We start from the raw sequence: 22984 nt of genomic DNA, 5'->3' as shown, positions 1-22984 counted from the left end.
AATATTTTTTTTTTGTTATTCTTTTTTTTAATTCTTATGTTTTGTTTTCTTTTTCATTTTCTCTTTTGTTTTAAATAATCTTATAAATTAATTAAAATTATTTTCTAATTAAAAATGAAAAAATTTTCTGTTTTTTCTTTATTTTTTGTGTTTTATTTTTTTAATATACAAATATTTTATTTTTTAAATACTGGTTATATAACATTTTTATAATGTATGTACGTACGTGTTTTTATAATTTATATGTCTATATTTTTAAATAACAAAATGGCGTTTTAATATTAATAATTAATTTTTTGTTTGTTTCACTTATGTTTTTCGTCCTTAAAATAATTTCTAAATTTATTCTTTCATTTAATTTTTTTTATTAATTTTTTTTTTTTTAGGTTTTCTTTTACTATCTGTCTGTCACGTTTGTTTTTGTTTGATTTTTTTTTTTAATTAATTTTCATTATTATTACTAAAAAATAATTAAATGTATGTATGTATTATGTATGTAAATATGTTTATGTACGAATTAACATATTATTAATTATATTTTTTTTTTGTTTTGGTAAACTTAAAAATTATTCTTCTTTTTCTTGTTATTTTTAATTTTTTCTTAAGAATTGGTTTTTTTTTTTTAATTTTTTTTCTTGTTTTTTTTTTAGAATTATTTTGATAAACTTTACAGTCTCACTTAATATATTTTTTTTTTTTTATTTTATAATTTCATTTATAAATAATTTTTTTGTTCATAAATATTTTTATACTTACATTTTTTCTTTTTACAGTTAATGCAGTTATTTTACATTCGTATTGAAAATAGTACATTTTATTTAAACTAGGATTGAGAATTTAATTTAATAAAATTGCAATAAATTTAAAAAAAAATTTAAATTTATTTTATTATAAATAGATTTCCGAATGTCAAACATAATATGAAATTAACAAAATATTAGAAATATTAAAGTCTATTCATTAATAATATTAGTAATCATAATTTTATAATAATGTCATACAAAAATGTAAGACAACTGTTTAATTCGAACTAGAAAATAAATTCTAATAAATATGTTATCTAATATCCGTCTCTTTAGAAATGTATCCATGATGTATATGTCATGTTAAATAATTTTTATGTATTTGAAAGAAAATTTTGACAAGTTTATCTATGATACTCCGAAATTTTTTTTATATTTGCAATATTTTTTTAATTATTTTAAAATACCTTTGTTTAGCAGATGTAAAATATTTTACAATAAATTCTGCTTCAGTTTTATTTTGTTTTTTTTAATTAAATTTAGAAAAAATAATGTTTTATAATAAAAATCGCCATATTCTCCATTTTGTTTGATAAATTAAACTTTTGCAGTTAGAGAATATTAAAAATTTTGCAATGTTGCGTGAAATTTCTGAATAATCTTACTTGCAGTTATTGTAATTTGCTAATACTGCTTTAAAGTTAAGCAATTCTTTTTAAATATACACGTTGCAATGTAGGACTAAGTTAGGACTGCGTTTTCAGAACAACGGAACATATGCATGTCACTCAAAATTTTTGTTGAGTTATTATGCTTTAATCTTTTATTATTATCATTTTTTATTTAGACGAACTGAAATTATGACATTTTATTAATTAAAAAATTTTTTGTAATTTTCAGATATTTAATTTGAAAATTTGGAATTTTTGCGAAGAATGAATACCACAAATACTTTTAAATTAGCTTTCAATGGCATTTCCAGAAGAGATCGTAAAATTGCAGAATAATATTTATATTAAAAATATTTTCGTTAAAATTTTAAATAAATTTATTTTAAAAAAATTTTAATATTCGAGATCGCCATTATCTTATTAAATCAAACAATTAAATTATAATTTCTAAAAAATTAAAGACATTTGAAATAATTAAGGTATGACATACTAGACTTTTTCGTAAACGTAATATTTATAGCGTTATATAATGAAAAAAACTGCACAATATTTGTGCTCGTAAACAAATAACGCTAAATTAGTGTGCTCATTCTAAACGTTTCTAAATTTTCGCTCTATATAGCGACATTAGTAAGTGTAGGACAGTTTAAATCATAATATGAATTGTTTAGATTTTATAGAATATAATCAAAAATGTGTTGCATTATCCATTACGTTATAATTTTGCAGTATTACGTTTCGCAGTTAATTGTTTTGCAGTATTGCGTTTATTTTTTATCTTTACTTATTTTTTCCTTTTTAGATTCAAACTTATTTCAATTTTAATTTTTTTTTTAACAATAGTGTTTTAATAGTCAATAAAATGTACAATATTCCCGACTTCTTGTATATGTTAATTTTTTTGGTTCGCTTAACTGTAACACAATCAATCATACAATAAAAAAAAAAAAACAATAAAAATATTAAAAAATATTATAAAAAACGCATTATTTTTTTTTTTCTGTTTTGTTTTTATTTTTTACAAATATTTTTATTATATTAAGGGATAAAAATTATAAAATATTTAAAATTAAAATTAAAGAAAAAAAAAATGAAAAACATAATTTTAATAAAATGCATGTATAATTTTTTTATTTTTTTTTTATCACAATGAACATTTTTTTTTTTAAATAATACGTATTGTTTTTTTTTTGTATTTTTATTTTATTTATTTTTTTTTTACTAAATTTAAAAATAATTTAATTTATATTTATATATTTTTGTTAAATTTTCTTTTTGTTTTTTTTTTTAATTTTTATTTTTTCATAATTTTCTTAATTTAATTTATTTTCTACTAGTTAAAAATAAGTTTGTTTATTTTGAAATGGTGTTAAAATGTTAATTAATACAAAACAAAAAAAAAAAAAAAATAAGAAAAGAAAAGAGAAAAAATAACATTTAAAATTGATTTTTTTTTTTTTAAATTTTCTAGATTTATTACAACAAAATTACTAATTGGACGGGTTGAGGATTTTGATGTTGAATTTTTATTTTTAATTATTAATTATAGTACTAGATAATTTTTTTAACAAATATTGTATTTATTTTCTATTAAACTTACACATACTTCCATTAATAAATTTATTATTTAAACAAAATTAATTAAAATTTTAATTAATTCCCCATTAATATCATAATTGTTTCGGTCGGACCAATATACAATAATTTATCGAAAAACTTATTGTTAACAACAAGTGGAATTAATTAAAAAAAAAAAAAAACACTTCATAAAATAGAAATAGGGAATGGAGTTCAATTCTTGCATATGCCATTCTAATTGCAAAAGATCTTGTTATTTAAAATTATATAACTCTGGAATTACAAAAAAAAAAAAAAAAAAAACAGCACCTCCGGGTGCTCTGGAATTACCAATAAAAATTCAGATATCATAAATTTTTTTTTGATATTAACTATGCTGAAGTTTATAATATAAAAGCAGAAAAATAAAATTTTTTGCTGTAAATTTAATACAATATAAGGTATATTAAAATATTACTAATAAAAAAATTAAATACTTTTTGCAGGAAACTACAAAAACGAATGACCATTGCAGATTTTTGGCTAGAACTGTAAACGTGAATTCATCCTAGTTATGTTTAATAAAAACAAAAATATATTTATAAAAGAATGGATGTTTTTTAAATTTTTTTTTCTTCTCTGAAATTTAAAAAAAAATAATAAATTAATTTTTAAATTAACAATTTTATTATTCAATTGTAGTATGTGTGGTATTTGTAAAATTAATTTAAAAATTTTTAAAATAAAAAAATTAAATTATAAATTTTGCTATATTTTCACAGCTTTACTTTTTGATTATGATTTTTTATTTAATTTTTTTTTATTTTAATCTTTTTAGATTAAAAATTATAATATTTTAACAATTATTAGAAGAGAAATTCAAAATTTTTATAATTTTAATCTAGAAAATTTAAAAATAATAAAAAAATCAATTTCAGAAAATTACAAAACACGATAACAAAAGAAAAATATTTGCTTTCTTTTTTTTTACTTTTTTTTGTTTTTATATATATTAATATAGAAAAAATTACAAAAACTATAATTATTTTATATTTAAATTTAATTATAATACTTATTATAATATTATATACATACATATATATATATATATATTTAATTATATTAATTAATAGTTTTTTATATAACAATAGGTTTTTATACCTTTTCTTTTTATATTTTTATTTATTTAAATTTGAAAATTTTTTAAATTAATATTTTTGCATTTTTCTTTTCTAAATTTATTAATTATTTTAATTCGAAGAATATTAAAAGTAACTTCGATTTTTTTTTTTTGTTTTTAATTTTTTTTTTTTTTTTTGAAAAAAATTGTAATATAATTTAATTATAAAAAAAGGGAGAATTTTCTGTTTTGGTTTTTTTTTTTTCATATTAAATAAATGCTGTTTTTCATTTTGTTTTTTAAATTCAAATTTCTATATTATTCTAATATTAATTTATGTAAGTAATTATAATAATTATGTATACATATTTAAATTAATTTTTAATTTTTTTTTTTTAAATTATATTTTTATTGAATTACTTTGATTCTTATCTTTCATTTTTTTTTTGTTTGTTTGTTTAAGATTTTGTTACACGGTTCAAAAACAATTTTTTTTTTTTTTTATTAATATCTATTTTTTCTTTATTTTTGATAAAATATTTTTAATTATATGTGCTTCATTTAATATATATATATACATATATTATATATGTACATAATATATATATATATTTATATTTTATATAATATTAATTATTACATTATTTTTTACATTTTATTGTTCTAAAAACAGATTCTATTTTAAACTATAATTATTAAATTTATTATGTAATATTTTTTTTTTTGTGTGTTTTTAAATTGACTTTCTCTATATAAGTTGTGTTTTTAAGGTATTTAATATAATAATGTTGTGGAAAAAAATATATAAAATAATTCCAAATAGATAATATATAAAAAAAAAAATTATGGTATTTTTAAATATTTAATAATATTTATTTAAAATGTATCATATAAATTTAAAATTAAATTGAATTCATAATATAAAACGCAAATTAAATATATAAAAATTTTTTTGGAGACGCTTTCAATCAAATTCTACACTGTCTATTAAAATGAATAATTAATTATTTATTCAATTAATAATTTAATTAATTTTAAAATAATGACAATTGGTAAATTCTTAAACGTCAAATTTTACAAAATCTGAGTTGTCTGAGTTTACGGATACTCCACTACGTTTTTACTCTCAGTCAAAGTTTAAATTCTTAAACGTTTAAAAAAAGTCAATTAAGCGTCAAAATTGTAGATTTTTTTTTTACATGCAGACAGTCTGACGTAGTAATTCAGTAAATAAATTTGATGTGTTGAGTGACTATCATTACGTTAAAAATAATATAAAAAATATTTTTATTGTTAATTTTTAATATGTAAGTATAAAATTATTTTAAATCTAAAAAAAAATTTTTTTTTGTTTTGACGTTTACGGATGATCAAAATTCAAAGTCAATTAAAAAAATATGTAATTTAAAAAATTGAAAAATTTTATATTAAATATTTGGAATTTTTGAAATATTTAAAAAAAAAAAATTCAAATAGAAAATTAGAAAATTAATTAAATAAAGAAAATTTTACAAAAAAATTTAAGGTTTCACATTTCTTAATATTGTTAATTAAAAAACAAATTTTTTATATTATTTCTTTAATTTTTTTTAAAAGTTATTAATGCGCGTTATATAAAAAAAAATATGTGTTTCAAAAAAAAAGAATTTGTACTAAAAGAAATCATTTTAGAATTGTTCTATTCTTCAGATTGAAATCTGTTAATAAAAACTATTATTAAATTAGAATAAGATACAACAAAAAAAAAAACAAATGTTTGTATTATACCTTTAGTTATGATTTATTGAAATTTCTCATAAATATTCAAAAAATCAAATGAAAATATTGCTTTTTTTTTGATTAAAGAAAAAACTGATCTAGTTATTAATTTCAATTAAGATATTGTTGAAGAATTTCTTCGACTTTCTGAAACTTATCTCAGATGAAAATGTAATAGTTAAATAAACATATGCACAAATTTTATTTTTAATTTATAATAAAAGAAATTTATGTGAAATTAGTGCGTTACCAATTGCATTGAAACTGATGCCGAACTGATATGAAACTAAATGTGAAACTGATTTAAATAATATATTAGATTATATTATTATAAGTATATTTAGAAATTTATATAAGAAATATTATTATTTCAAATAAAATGCATATATAAATACATTTTAATAATTTTTATAGTTTTCTAGTACGAAGAGTTTATGTTGTAATTACGAAGAGAATATGTTGTAAAAAAAAAAAATTGTTAAAATTATTTGAGAATTTGAATATTGTTTTTTAATTAATTTTTCAGTTTTAGATTTAATATATAAAATAGTATGCATTAATAAATATTATTGTGTATAATGTGTAAGTATTTTATTAAAATATTACAAGAATTCTTGAAATATTTTGATATTTTTTTGAAATCAAAATTATATTGCAATTTAGGCTACACTATAACACTTAGGAAAAAAAAATTGAAAAACCATAAAATATACATAGAAATAGTACCTTAATAATTTATTAAATTAAAACTAAAAATAATTTCAGAAATCTTGAAACCTATATATTTCTTTGCATTTATTTTTATTTTGAATTTAATTTCAAAAGAAAAACTTAATATAAAATTTAAATATACTATAAGTAGGAGGTATTATGAAAATTTGTTTCTTGTTTTGTTTCTCGCTTTATTTCTTAATCTAAGAAAATTTCACTTTTTTTATTTTCTATATTACAATAATTATGACATTTTTCTTCTTATACTTATTTCGAATTTTCTTTTTTAAAAACTATTTCTATTCCAGTTGAATATTTTTTTTTTTTTTTCGTTTTATTGCAATTAATTTTTTAAAATAATTATAAAATTTTTAAATATATTCGTAAATACAATTAAGTTTAAATCGATTTCTTTTTTTTTGTTTATATTTCTTTTAAAATAATGAATTTTTTTTTATATTAAAATATAAATTTGATTTGTTTGAAAAATTATTTGTGAAATACAAAAAAAAAATTAGAAGAAATTTTGAAAAAAAATAACACAATTTAATTAAAAGGAACTGGAATATATTTAAAATGATTCAAAAATTTTATGCTTTGAAATGTACTTGAAGCGAAAGTTTAATATAATTTTAAAATACATAAATTGGGAATTTTTACATATATTGTTTGAAATATATAATATTTTTTTATTTTGAGCTAGGGTATTGTTAATTTTAATTAATTATTAATTAAAATATTAAAAATATAGAGATTATTTATTTGCATATTGATTTGGTCTTCGAATAATAAATGGAATAAATTTTTTATTCATAAATAAAAAATTCAGGAATATTAATTTTAAAAATTTAAAATTTTTATATTAAAAATGTAAAAAGAATATTTTTGAAAATCGCTTCAAATAAAATTTTTGCTTCAAATCCCTAAATTCATTCAAGATGGTGGAAAAAAAATGTAGAGTTGTGTGTAGGAACAAACAATAAATTAAATATGAAACAAAAAAAAACAAAATAATAATAATTTTTAAAAAAAAAAAATTAAAAACATTTAAAAATAAATATAAATTTTATTTACATTTTCAATTTATTAAAAATAAAAAAATTAAATTTAATTATTTTTCTTTTTAACAAAATTTATTCTGTCTATTTGATTTTCATATCATTTATTTATTTAAAAAATTTCAATTAATTAATTAACTAAAAATTAATAAAAAAAATTGTATAATTTTGAAGAAAATTTTTTTTTTATTATCGCTTTCATTTTTTTTTTATTTAAATTACTCTTATTTATTCATTTAAAAATATAGAGAGGGGATTTTTTTTTTTTTTTAATTTTTTTCAATTTACTTTTTTATTAAAAATTCGTAAAACTTTAATAACGTTTTTTTTTTTTTTTGTTTCTTTCCATTTTATCCAAAATTATGTATAATTTTTGGATTTTTTATTTCTTTTAAATTATATTTATTTTTTATTTTTAATGCAATTATATTTACTAGTACGTTTCTTTATCTATTCAATTTAAATGTGTTTTTTTTGTTTTATAATAAATACGTTTTATGAATTTAAAAAATAAAATAATATTTATATATTATATTATATAAAATAAAATTATAATAATAAAAAAAAAAAAAAAAAAACATAATATTGTGCTTTAACATTTCGCCATTCTAAATTCTAATTTCTAAATTCTAATAAACTTATTTATTATAATATATTGAATTATAATATTACATAATAATATACGTTTTATAATATATTTATTTATATATATATATATAAATATAGGTATTTATATATTATATTAATTACATATTTTGATTTTATTTTTATTCATATGTAAATTTATTATATAATTAATTTTTTTTTCATTTCTTTGTTGTCTCTAATTAAAGAATTTTAATTTATTTTGTTGTTTTTTGTTGTTTTTACTAAATTCATTCACTACCAGATAAATTTGAATTTAAAGTATATAATTTTATTTATTAATTAATTATTTTTATATAATTTATTTTTTTTTTAATTTTTTATATGTATATAATATGTATATTATCGGCTAATGTTGTTTTTTTCTTTTGTGTTTTTTAATTGTTTTCCATTTTAATTTAATTTTTTTGTTTCTTTTCATTATTTTTTTTTTTGTTATTTAAATATAACATTAATATTGTTTTTCTTAAAATTTACATATTTTGTTTTTTCAAAATAATATTAATATAAATGTATGTACGTGTATATATATTATTTTATTATTATGTAAATATATTTTTAATAATAATATATTTTATAATATTATACATAATATTAATAAATAAAATGATTATATAATTTTAACATTTTTCCTTGTTTTTTTTTTTCCATTTCTTTTTTTCTTATTTTTTTTTTTTTTTGTATTAACAACAATTTATCAGTTATTTTTTTTTTTTATTTTAATTAATAACTACTTTTATTTTTAATATTTCTAACTTATGTATCTACATTTTATATTAATTATTTAAATTTTTTTTATTAAAATTTATATATATTAATTTTTTTTTTGTTTTATTTTTTTTTTTTATTTTTGGTTATTACATAGTAAAACATTGAAGGTCTGGAATAACGAGCTCTACAATAAACAAATTGGAAAAAAAAATAGTTTTTTTTTTACAATTTAAAATTAAACCACAATTTAAAATAAAATCAACATATTATTATAAATTATATGAAAAAATTTAATTGGGATTAAAAAATTGATTTAACAAAACAATTTTTATATAAAACATTTTCATATTAAATTTTGTTAAATGCTTCTATTATTTTTTTTTTTAAACAGTGTGTATTGTTTGTTATCTTTAATTTTAATAATTATATCGATTTATTATTTTGTTTCTATTTATATTTTAAAATCATAATTTAATTATACAATTAAATTTTAGAATAATTTTTTTTCTAATTTCGTTTCATTTCAATATTTTAAAAATTTGCTGTAAATTAGCGCAAAGTATATTTTTTGGTGTAGTTACAATTATATTTATTTAAAGATAAATATAATTATAATAATTAAACATTTTTTTGTAAAATAAATTTTAAACAATTTAAAGCAATTTTTATAATTATTGTTTACAAAATTATATCAGATTATATCAACTTTTTAAATAAATGATCACAATGAATTTTTGAAAATTATTATTTTGTTAAAAATTATTATTATTCAAATTATATGAAAATTTCATCTATATGAAAAATTTTCAATATAAATCAAATATGCAATATTCTCTCAAATAAATTTTATTAAATTTATAGAAAAATAAAAAAAAAAAATTGGATATGTAAAAACGCAATGGAAAAATAAATTTCGTCTACTAAAACACACATTTAACATCAAAAACTGATTTATTTTGTTAAAAATTAAAATTAAAAAAAAAACATTGTTGAATAAGCCAAGTCGACGTTAAATCTGCATTTTGGTAGCCGTCTAACCACCAACATTAATAAATAGTTTTAATAAAAAATTAAATATAACAAAACAAAATTTACAATGTTATATAGATTATAAAATTTTTTAAAAATAAAAAAGTACCATTTCAAATATTGTTTGTAAAATATTCTTGAAGTTTGAAAGAATTTACAATAAATCATAAAAGATTTAATAGAGGCTAAAAAAAACAATAAAAGGTAATATTAAAGTGTATTTTAGGAGATTTTTTATGGCACATGTACACTTTTAACAATTTATTTGGTACTTTTTTTTAATTGTAACATTTGTTTTTTGTTTGTAACAAATTACAAATCTAAGAATTTATATTATTTGAGAGTACATATACATATATATTAAATTAAAAAAAAAAAAAAAAATAAATTATTTCATATTATTTAAAAATAGTTGATATAATAACAAAATTGTTTAAATTATTTTTCTAGATCTCATTTAAAAATAAAAAATATTAATACAAGAATTTATAAAATTATATAGACAGCTTCAATTTTATTCATTACATTATATTTATATTTTTTCTTCTTTTTATGTTTTTACATAATATTTAATTTCATAGAACAAACAAAATGTTTTTCATTCATTTATTTTCAAATTTACATAATGTTAAGACAATGCAACAAGGTGAATTTCTTTTCTATTTATTCTTTTCAATTTTATTATGTTTTTTTTCAATGATTTGTTCTTAAATATCTTTTTGCATTCCATTTCTTTTTTTTGACTTCTTCCATGATTTCTATATACTATTTTATATAATATAATAATATATGTATATATATAACAAGAATTTTTTTGTTTTAATAAATAGTTTTAAAAATTTTATAATACTAAAAACATTTTCGATTTTTGTGTTTCTATTTTTTTATTTTTTTTCAATTTTGTAATATTTGTAATAATGTGGTTACTATATTTTATGTATTTAAATAAATTTATTTTCAAAATGAATTTTACATTATTTATTTTATATTTTATTTATTAAATACACAAAAACAATTTTTGTACCACATTTTGTGTATGTTTATGTTTTGTAAGTATATTGTAATATTGTTTTTTTTTTTTTTGTGTGTGTTTAAATTTTGTGTTTTTTTCATAAATGCTGTTTATATTACAACCGTGGTGTTATTTTTATTTTTGATAATTTTTTTATCAAAATTTTTCTTTATGTCTTATTGAATTTTGTGTTTTTGCCTAATTTTTTTGGTCTTAAATATTATTATATGTATATCATTTGTTTTCAAAATTTTATTGATTTTTTTTTTTTTTTAATTAATACAAAGTTTCAATTACTTTGCTTTAAATTTTTTTTTGTAATTATTTAATTTTATATTAATATCTTAAGCTTCCATATTAAGCCAAATAATTTAATGATTTTAAACAATCTTTAGGTATCAACACTATCTATTTATATATTATAATTTTCTTTTTAAAAATGATGTAACATTTCTTCGTATTTAAAGATTTTTATATTTTAAATTTCATGTAAAATAATTTTGTTTTTTATTTTTTTTTTTTTCTTATTCGTTTTCAATCGTTTTATTTTTGATTATTATTTGCGAAATTGTAAGAATTTTTTTTTTTAAATTCTTTAATTATATTTTTATTTTTCTTATCTTTTAAATTTAATCATAAAAAAAAATTTAAAATAGATAAAATAAAATTGTTCTTCAAATAAGCTACAAAAAAAGAAAGCTACATAAATAATTTTTCTTGTGCGAAAATTTTTACTATGACTTCTTCTTAATTAATTGGAAAAAAAAGCAAAAAATAAATTGTTGTTTTTTTTTAGGGAAAACATAAAAAATATTTTAAAATTTCAAGTTAAAAAATCATTTTTTGTCTACTTTCACTAGTATTCATTTACGGATAATTACAATACTTAATAATATTTAAATATATTATTATAAAGTAATTATTTTGAATAAAATATTTTAATTAATTTGAGTATTGAACAAGATTTTCGGAACAAAATTAACAAAATTTTATTTTATTATTAAAACAGAATGTATTTCAAATGCAATACATTTTTTTTTTTCAAATTTATTATTAGGTATAATTCTGATTTTTAAGTTTTTAAGTTGTTGCATTACTAATTCCAACTTTCTTTAATTATTTTTTAATACAAATTGTCTTATTTTTAATACAATTATTTTAAATTCATAATAGAATTAATATACATAGTTATTATTTCAAAATTAAAATTATTAAAATTAAAAAAATTTTAAAAAAGGTAAGTAAGAACATTATTATTTTTTGCTTTTTTTTTCTATCTTGTTATAGTAAATTCGTTTTGATTTATTTTAAATAATGAATTTCGTTTCTAAAACAACGTTCGAATTAACATAAATAAAATTTTATAAATTAACCATTGAAATAAAATAAATTTGAAATAAGGCAAAAAACAATTTTTTTGTTTTTGCTAACATTTTTGATTTTCAATATTGTTTCTTTAAAATTCTAATGGTTTTAGTTTTTAGTAAATTTTTTTTTTTATTATAAAATTTTTCGTTCTATTTTAATAACTAATTTTTCTTTTAATACAATTTTTCTTTTAAATATCAAACTGGTCATCAGACACAGTTTTAAATTGCAAATACATATTTTGTTTTTCTAAATTTTTTAAAATTTATTTTAATTTTATATATTTTTGCTCTTTCGTTTTAAATTAATTTTATTAATTTTTTTCATTAATATAATTTTTTTTTTTATTTTTATAAATTTATTTACTTGTGGCGCTACGAAAATTTTCTGGGAATTTGTATTTTTTTTTTTTGGTTTTGTTTAGCATTTGAATTTTGTTTGAAATTTTTTATTTATCTGATTTAAAAATTCAATTGTATATTTAATAATATTATATAAAATTATTTTAATGAAAATGTTATAAAAGAAGATTGGTGTGTATAAATGAAAATGATAATGGTGATGAAATTAATATGATAATAATGAAAATTTTTTATTAAAATGAAATGTATGAAATGTTGGTATGATAATAACAACAGGCTGGGTATTAAAAACATTTAAGGTATTTAAATGGTATTTGTAAATTTTTATGTTAACTTTAAAAAAACAAACTATATAATATAGTATTTTTTTTTTTGATTATTTTATGTATATAATAAAATTTTAAAAATTTATTATTCTATTTTATTTAAAGGAAAAGAAAAAAAGAATAGGATTCATATATATATATGCATATATTTTTATATATATGTATATTTTTGTGTTACTTAATATAAATGCAAGTCTAATTTTGGAGTGATGTTTTCTATTCTAGAGTTAATTTGAAAAGAAAATAATGAATTAACAAACTAAAAATATTTGTTTTCTATTAAAAATTTTAAAACATAATTCATAGAAAGTTTGTTTGCAAAGAATCCAAAAGAACAAAAAAAAAAAAAAGGAATGGAAATTTAATAGAAGGTTTTTTTTTTCCTGGAATGTATTTAAAAAAAAGTCTTATTTTATCAGTTCTAATACTCTAAATCTTTTAAGAATTCTAATTAATGTCTACCACACTAGGAACTTATGAAATGGGTCCCTCTCTGTTTTTGTTTTTTTTTTTTACTTTTGGTTTCAATAAATATGATTTTAGTTTAAATTGTACAGAGTTTAATTTTATTATAAAGTTTTATTAGTTAATTTTGATTAGAAAAGAATGAGTCTTTGCAATTTATTACAACATAAACGATTTTATTAAGACAAAGCCTTTGGTAGTGCAGATTGAGATTGATTGTATAGAAAATTTTTGAATAAAGAAACGTAAAAGTGTCTTTTTGTTTCTTAATTTGGCACATTATATTCTTGAATATTTTATTTTAGAAAATTTTGTTTTTTTTTTAATTAATTTAAAGTTAATTTACGCGCTAACCGAATGAAATAGTATATTATATTCTCCGGAAATAAATGTAAGTATAAAAATTACCTTAAAAATATTTTTTATTATGGTTATGTAAATTTAATATTCGTTAAGTACTTATTTAATTTATTTAATTTAGTATTTTAAATATATAAAATAAAATGGTAAAATTTTGAAAAATTAAAATTTAAAAAAAATAATTTTGGCAACAAACTTTCTATATAATTTGCTTTATTCTTAAATACTTGTGTTATAATAATTTAATATATTTTTGTGTGAATGTGTATTTGTAAATATATATAAATGTATTATGTATCTATATATATACATATTATATTAAATCCTTTTCTACTATTTTTAATATAATTAACTTTTTTTTTTTTGGTTTTTTTTTGTTTTGTTTTCTTTTTTCCTTTTAACAAGTTATTTCATTGAATTTTGGTTTTTTATCCTGTTCTATTGCAATTAATTTTATTTGATTTCTCGACGCCACAAAAATTAAATTTTATGACGTCTCTAAAAATCATACCTTAAATGTTTTTTCCCGGCGATGATGGCGTTGATGTTGTCCACTATTGTCCCGATGATGATGATGTTGATGTCGAGATGATGTTATAATATTATTTGTATTATTATTACCATGACTACCATTACCATTACCATTTAATGAACGTTGTTTTATTGCATGTTTATGTTCATGTTTATGTTGTTGTTTATAATATAAAAGACGATCAGCTTCTTCAGCTGATAAAATTGTTGCATAACGTGTTGCTGTACCACAATCAATTGTTGCCGAACGTTGATGACATTTAGCATTAGCGCTACCGCCTCCTGATAAATTATTATTACCATAATTTGATTTACGTTCAACATTTGATGCTGAATATGAACGTTGTTTAGCACCGCGACTACTTATACTTAAATTTGATGTTGAACCTATCATTGCATCTGATGAACAACTAGCACTTAATCTAGTTTTACGACTTTTTGGTTCAGAAATATTTGAAGAGGATTTTGAAAGCATATTGGTTGTATTTATACGATTACCATTATTTGTGTTATTATTTTTTGTAACTGAAAAACTAGTTGACTTTGTATTATGTGGTATAGATGAAGTTACATTTGTTGCTGTTGAAGTTGATGTAGATGCAGATGTTGTAACAATGAGAGCGGGACAACGTCGGGCAATATTAGCGCCATCACCGCAGCAGGCGCACTCCTACAATTCTGTTACAGAATATAAATCACTATTTGCGTGTGTACCACCACGTTTTAATGAACGATAATACTGATTATCATATGATGATGATGATGATTGTGTTTTATTGCTAGAATGATGATAGTTTGATGATGATGATGGAAGGTTATTATTTTGTTGGTGGGAAATGGGATAGGAATGATGATAGCTTTGACCTGTGGTTTGAGATGAAGAAACAGAATTTGATGAATGTCGTTGTGGCGGAACTGGCTGTTGCTGATGTTGGGAATGTTTCGATTGTTGAGTCTTATATTGCTCAACATAAGATAATCGTTGTTGCGGTTGAGAATGTTGGCTGCTATCCATATTTTGTTGATGGAATTTTGATTTTTCCGAACGTTGAAGACTTTGTCCGCTCCGTTCACTAGTGAAAGATGAAGAATGTGTTGATTGTTGAGAGAATTGTTGTTGAAGACGTTTAGATGGAAGTGTCTGAGTATTTGATCTAAGAGATCGTTGTGCTTCTTCTTTGTGGCGATTTTTCGGTGGTAAAGACGGTGGAACTAATTTTTGTTCAACTCGATCACCTAAAAGTAATATAATTTAAATTAGAAAATTAAAATATAAGATTTATAAGAAACCTTTATATTCTCTTGGAGAGTCTCTAAAGTCACGGCTCTCTCGCATTTCTGTTCTTGGTTCTCTACGCTCTTCTCTTGGTTCACGATGACTTGGTACACTCATAGTACTTTTTGAAGAACGTTGTAATGAACGATATTGATTAAGATTTGCTGCGCATAGCGGCTGTTGAGAAATTTTCGAAATTTGTTGAGTTTGATGAATCGGTTCTACAATATTTCTTGGAGTTTGATGAGGTTGAGGAATTTCCGGTAGCGGCTGGCTTAAAATAGATGCTGGTTTAATTGATTGCGAAGCCTGGGTTTGTTTTGATGGTTGTGATCTGAAATTATTTGTTGTTTCGATGCTAAAAACGTGAGAAGGCTGGTGATGATGCGATTGTTGACGTTGCTGTTGCAATTGCCGCTGTTGCTCTTGTTGTTGTTGTTGCTGTTGACGTTGTTGTTGCAATTGTTGTTCTCGTTGCTGCTGCTCACGCTGCAACTGCTGCTCACGTTGTTGCTGTAGTAATTGCTGTTGCCGTCTCTCTTGTTCTTGTTGTTCTCTTTGCTGTTGTAGTAATTGCTGTTGTCTTCTTTCTTGTTCTTGTTGCTCTCTTTGTTGCTGTAACAATTGCTGCTGTCTACGCTCCTGCTCTTGCTGTTCTCGTTGCTGTTGTTGCCTACGTTGCTCCTCTTGTTGTAATCTACGTTGTTCTTCTTGTTGTTGCAACAATTGCTGTTGTCTTCTTTCTTGCTCCTGTTGTTCGCGTAGCTGTTGTTGTCTACGTTCTAGTTCTTGTTGTTCACGTTGCTGCTGTCTTCTTTCCTGTTCTTGTTGTTGTTGATGGTGAAGATGTATTTCAGTTTCACGTAGCTCAGCAGCTGCAGCTGCCGCTGCTGCAACGGAACTTCCAACACCGGTGGTTCCAGGTATATCAGTGAAAGTATTTAAATTGCTTTTCTTTGGTAAATATGGTGGTAAAACCGGTGGTATAGGTGGTGCAACAACATTTTGTACAGTTGTAATATTTGGGGTATTGAAAGATGTTGTTGATTGTTGTGATGAATAATTTGTTGATACTGTAGCAATACTTGGAATTTTTGCACTTTTCAAATTTGCATTCGGGCTTACTCCGCCTACACCACTAACTTTTGCAACTAAAGAACCGCCATAACGCCCACCATGTCTCAATGTGGCACATTTATTCATATTACTGGTTGTTAAACTTGAACCATTACTTCTAATTGATTTAGGTCCAATACTGATATATTTTGGATCAAAACGATTGAAACCATTACATGTTACATCTCTGGGATCTCTTTCCAATTGTAAAGCTGCGATTGGATCAATTGCTGTTTGATTTTTTGCGATTGCTGCCGAACGTGGCAATGTTGATGATAAATATTGTGGTTTAATTAAATTGCTAGATAAATTTTGCGTAGAGCTGCTATTGCCTGCATTTTGATTGCAGGCAAGCGATTCTCAGTAAAAGTCGTTTGCTTCTAAAGTTTTACATTGTTTACTAAGTGTTGCATATTTTCCATTATTTGGACCAGCTAAATATGATGTTTGTGATGGTAAACGCCCTAAAGTATGATGACCTGATGATGCTCTATATCAAAAAGAAAAATTTTTGCTTTTAGTAAAATTTAATAGTTTTGAAAAAATATTATATAAAACTTTGCTGGAAATTTCATTATTTTCTTCTAAATAATGAGAAATTATAAAAATATTTATATTTTAAAATAAATTTCCAACAAAATTCTGTTGTTCTACGTTAATATTAATGTTTTCATACTGCAATTAATATTGAATATTTTTCAAATTGGTGATCACATAATTTTAGTGAGGTGCTTTAGGATTTTAATTTTAATAATTTAAATAAATGGTACAAGAAATGGTAATTTAGAACAACACAAAAAATTTAATTACAGAAATGATCTAAAATCATAATTCTAGCATAAAAAAATTAAATGAACATTTCTAATTGAATATTTAGCAATAAAATATTTGAAATGTTAAAAATTTTTAAATTACATGATAATATGATTTTGAAAAATAAAATGTTTTGATGTGTTGTTAAATGAATTTGATTTTAAAATGTGTTTAATAAAATAAATTGCTAAAAACAAGCAAAATCCCTATTTATTAGTGGCATTATTTAAAAAATAAATAAATAAATAAATTATATATGCAACTAAAATTGTGAAATCAACCAAAAACATATTTTTATATAAAAAATAAAATAAAACAAAATGTATCAAATGAAATAAAAAGTAAAGTTTAAATTTTTGAAGAAAACAAAATGAGTAGACTGGAAGGCGCATTTTTTTTCAATTCTTTTAAATTTTATTCTACCTTCGCTGCTTTTTCTAATTTTTGAGTTTTCCTTAATCCTTATCTGAAAAACTTAAGGATAATTTATTATGAGCTAAAGTTTTAATTTGCATTGGGATATGGGAAATTCAAATTCCAAAAATATCATTTTTTTGAAGTTACACTTTGAGTTCAAAAGAAGTTGTTACACTTAGTTTAGGACTTCAATTAAGAAAAAGACTGTCAGAAAATCAACAATTTTATTATTGTTGCAATTTATATAAAAGACCTTACGGAAAATTGATTCAAATTTTAAGAGACAAAAATTTCCTTTTTTAAAATTAGAAGTTTTTAAGCGGGTTATTTACAATTATTCGAAAATATTTAAAAATGAATATTATAATAAATTATTTTTCGTGTAGTAAGAATCAATAAGTAATTTGCTTACAAGTTGTCATCACTGAATACACATGAAAAATTAAATTTGAAATTTAATTACTAACATAATTTAGCTCAGAATTATAATAATTTGATATAAATTGAAGATCTTCATTTAATACATTAATTAAACAAAAAAATTAAAAAAAAAAACTAAAAATGAAAAACAAATAAGCATGCCTTGTGCCATGCACCACAACATCATAACCAGGTGGTGGAGATTCACCACTACCACTATTATTCAATGTAGGTAGAGGAATATTTGCCAACCCTGTTCTTGCTGATCCATTTCGTTGTCTTTCTTCACTAGCCGAATGTAATAATGTTCGATTTAATGTACCAGAACCTAATATTGGTGCTGTTGGTGAAGAAACTGTTGGTGCCGGTGATGCTGGGAATAATGGTGCTGTTTCAGATTTATCAATATCACTTTGTCTAAAATATAAAAAAATAAATAAATAATTAAATATAAATATTCTAATAATATTTTTTTTTTTTTCATTTTTTTAATATTATTATTCAAATGTAAATATTATAAATTTATACTCAATCATTATTATTACTTTTTAGTTAAATAAATCCATGCATGTGAAGCAGCATAAACTAATATTGTTAATAAAAATGCTGTTAATATACCAGCTACCATCATTAAACTTAAACCTAATAGAGAATTTCCACAGATTCCGCTTAAAGCATTTAAATAATGTTTATCGATATTACGATGATCTAAACTTGCCGATAATGTTGTTAATTTTTCTTTAATTTCTTGTAATGCTTTAATCATACTTTCACATGATCCTTGTATTTCAATAGTCGGACGTACTTCACGACTCATTCTAAAAAAAAAATTGAAAAAAAAAATTGAATTAATTGAAATTTGAAAAAAAAAAAAATACTTTTTTTTTTGTTTTAATTCTTACTTCGAAACCCGATAAACAGATTCCCTAGATCTTTCAACAAAATCTCTTGATTCATTTAAACGTAAAATAAAACGATTTCTAAGTGTACCACAATTTAAATAAAAAACATCATCCGGATTTTTCTACAAAATTTAATATATTTATTAGAAAATATATATTTAAAAATAATATTTTATATTTAATTACCGTTCCGACTTGACGACACATATGATCAACTGGTTTCATACAAAAATCACCTAATGCAACTGAACTTGCCAAATAAATACCAGCTAAAAACCAACAAATTATAATACCGAATAAACCGCAAACACTAAAAAATATTAAAGCGCATCTTGAACGTCTTGCAACTGCAATTAATAAAACTGCACATAAAAGTAATAAAATTGTTAGAAATGTTAATGTTGTAGGCCAACGTATCGCTTCAAACAATTCGGATTTCTGTAAACAAAAAAAATCAAATTTTTTAAATTGTCTTACAAAAAAAAAATTAAAAAATAAATCTTACATATAAAATATTCTGTAATGATAAATCCGGTCCCATTAATGCATTTGCTTCAGCTTTATGATTTTTCATAAAATATACAACCATATCTAAACTTGTTACTGCTCTAGATGCATTATCACGTATTAGACGACATGTCTCTAATAACATTGTTACAACTGTTTGATTATAATTTGGTTTATCGATCATTTCTTCCAAATTAAATTTTTTAACTTTGGTTTCTAGGTCATTTTTAATAGTCTCAGTCTGAAAGGAGAAAAAAAAAGAAGACATAGTTATTCTTTTTTTTTTTTATAATAAGATTTACAATTATATAAATTAAAAATTAGTAGGTCTACTTATTTAGTAACAAAAAAAAAATTTCATTTTTAAAAATATCACATATTCTCCAAGTGGGTCAAAAAAACAAACAAATGAAGAATGAAGAATAAACCACACTGTATTCAATTTTAAAAAAAAAAAGATTAGTAAAGGAAAATCCTTTAAATAATCTACGGATTACTTAAGGTTATTAACATTTCTTTAGGGAATTTTCTGTACCATTGAAGGTACATTTTTTATTTTATTTTATTTTTGCTTATGTAGAAAAATTTCTTGTTATCTACCCTAAAAAGAAAACTTATTACTTTATAAGAACTCATTACTGTTACAATAACAATAACCTTACCTTAAAATAATAAATAAGAAATTGCGATTTTTTTTAAATACAAGTATAAAATAATTAAGGGAATTCAATTTTTATGTTGTTTGGTTTTAATAGCATAAAAATTATTTTTTTTTTTGAAAGGATAAATGATAATTCCACAAGTTAATTATGGGGAGTAATGAAACATAGCGTGTTTGTCGAGACTGATTTTTGAAGAAAAACAATTATCCATTATAGTATTAGAAATTTTTTAAGAATGAGGAGGTTATGATTCACAATTTCAACAATAGAAGATCCATGCTCATGATTTGCAATTTGAATATTCATAAGTAGATATTTCCATCAGAAAAACGGGTGATAAAGAATGAGGAAAATAAGGGGCAATTAATAAATGTAAGGTTAAATTTGATTCATGATAGAGTTTCGAAATATAAAACTAGTAATGCGAAGTCTTATTTTTTAATTTAGTTATAGTAATCAGTAGTTGAACTTAACTCTCATATAACCTAATCAGTTTACGGCACGCCTCGATGGCGGCTTCCATTATATTGTGGAGTGTTAGAAAATAAAAATGAATACCATGAAAAAATTCTTTATAATATAATTGATTAAGCATAACGTTTAACACTTTTAACGCAATTATTTTGTTGCCAATTTAATATTAGAATTAGATTATTGTAAATCTTTTAACAAGGACATGTAATTCTGCAGTATAAAACATTATTTTAATTGTAAACTCAAAGAAAAACGTAAATTAAAGAAATTTTTTTTCAATTTCATCTTCATTTTGGAATTCCTTTTCTTTATTTTTTTTTCAAAACTAAAAAGAAAAACTAGAATGAGTAGAATTTTAACAATTTAAAATTGAATCGAATGAAATGTGTGAATCATTTATATATTTTTTGTAATTGACTGATATTATATTGTAGTTAGTTATCCAGATAGGAAACTATAAAAAAAAAACTAGGAATAATAAAAGAAACCCCAAAAATAACTAAAAAAAACAAAAACTATAAAATGTGGCATGTTGATGAATAATAATTAGACAGCTCAGCTCTTTATTCATTGTACATTTTTTTTTTTTTAGATTTTAGAATTGGGGCTACAAAAACAACAAGCAAGAGTAGCAAGAGTACAATAAAATTAAAAATATATAAAATGAATAATGGGACAATGGAATTTTCTTATCGCGAAATAGCAAATTTCAACTTTTAGTATATAGGATAAAATTTTATGTGACCAATTCAATGTTAAATGAAAAGAAAAATTTAATAAATTGTGTATATGAACTTCGGCTCCTTTATATAATATTTGCTTTGTTTTAGTTTGCAATTAATTTTAAACTATAATTTTTTATTATAGTATTTTAAAGACTTAAATTTTAAGCAATGTAATAATTGCAAATATGAATAAGTATTTTGATTTTAACATTCTAGAAATAGTTGAATACAATTTGTATAAAAAGGCTACAAAGAAAGTCTTAAGCCATTGATAAAAACTATTCCTAAATTTATAGACTAATTCATTTTTGTAGTCTAAAATTTTTATTCAAAGAGAAATAATCAACTAATTTCCTTGAAATTTAATATTTAAATTCAGGGTATTAAAATAATAAAGTTATAATTTTTTTTTTAGAAATATCAGGGCTCGGAAAACGAACTAGGAAATATAATGGCTCGGAAATCAAATTCGAGTTTTGTTTGCTACCCGAAACTCTCAACTAAAACTCAAATTTAATTTTTCTAGGCATGTTAACTAAAAGCTTGCTTAAGTTCTTATAATTTGAAAGAAGTGTTTAAATAACATTTTCATAATTTTGTGGGGCTCTTTTGCTAAATTCGACAGTATACGTTGCGGCCGGTTATGTGTTGACCATATCAGATTTTTTTTTATAAGGTAAGTGTCCCTATTACTGACATATTTCGCAACAAATTCAACTTTGGCGTGAGATATTTTATATGTGAGACACAGTAAATGATCGTATTTCCGATTTTTTGAATAATTTGGATAATTGGGAATAATGTTTTTTATAAAATTATTTAATCAAAATATTTTTTAATTCATAATTTTTCGATTAAAGACGAAGAGAAAAAATGTTCCTAATATTGACATAACCGCAAATGTTTGTGTCTATTACTGACAGTTTGTGTTCCTAATACTGACAATGTAATTTTATATGCTGTAATCCATATTCTATATATGAATAATGGTTTAAAATGGTTAAAATGATAATATTCAATAAAAATGGAATAATAATTTGGATTTCTACGGATATTTCATTTTATTTAAAAAAAAAATTAAAAATTTATCATATTATAATTCAAACAAAAATAAAAAAAATATTTTTTATTGAATTAAAGGTAAAAATATGTGAAATTCAGCTGATTTGAATTTATTATTACTGTAGAATGTACTTTTGCTAGTAGTCTTAATATGCAACAATGAATAAATAAAAATTTTTAAAA

The 22984-nt window shown here is 20.3% G+C and overlaps 3 protein-coding genes across 6 annotated transcripts in view; all 3 read right to left on the bottom strand.

The window, feature by feature from the left end:
• Positions 1-13221: 13221 nt before the first annotated feature.
• LOC129618462 (sex determination protein fruitless-like) lies at positions 13222-14908 on the bottom strand. Its single transcript, XM_055533238.1, has one exon. It carries the CDS (start codon positions 14900-14902, stop codon positions 14402-14404), a length of 501 nt encoding a protein of 166 aa, XP_055389213.1. The 5' UTR covers positions 14903-14908; the 3' UTR covers positions 13222-14401.
• Positions 14909-15097: 189 nt separating this feature from the next.
• Positions 15098-17173, bottom strand: LOC129616854 (putative uncharacterized protein DDB_G0268364; the record flags this gene model as incomplete). Its single annotated transcript, XM_055532387.1, has 2 exons — positions 15098-15663; positions 15718-17173. Coding segments are annotated over 2 exons (2022 nt in total), but the record flags the coding sequence as incomplete, so codon positions are not given.
• LOC129618461 (protein tweety-2-like) overlaps positions 17037-22984 on the bottom strand; it is an 88613-nt gene continuing 82665 nt past the window's right edge. For 3 of the 4 annotated variants that reach the window (XM_055533235.1, XM_055533234.1, XM_055533236.1), the window contains 6 exons: positions 19877-20119; positions 19558-19809; positions 19372-19493; positions 19015-19287; positions 18632-18886; positions 17037-17309 (listed from right to left, as the gene is read on the bottom strand). In XM_055533235.1, coding sequence (XP_055389210.1) covers positions 17180-17309; positions 18632-18886; positions 19015-19287; positions 19372-19493; positions 19558-19809; positions 19877-20119 — 1275 coding nt within the window. In that variant the 3' untranslated portion in view covers positions 17037-17179. The remainder of the gene's footprint in view (positions 17310-18631; positions 18887-19014; positions 19288-19371; positions 19494-19557; positions 19810-19876; positions 20120-22984) is intronic. The other variant, XM_055533237.1, reaches the window with a different exon arrangement.

Source organism: Condylostylus longicornis, unplaced genomic scaffold (genome assembly GCF_029603195.1).
Source record: "Condylostylus longicornis isolate FDR11 unplaced genomic scaffold, ASM2960319v2 ptg000006l, whole genome shotgun sequence".
NCBI classification, from domain to species: Eukaryota; Metazoa; Arthropoda; class Insecta; order Diptera; family Dolichopodidae; genus Condylostylus; species Condylostylus longicornis.
The sequence above is the reverse complement of the archived record's forward strand: the minus strand, read 5'-3'. Positions and strand labels throughout refer to the sequence as shown.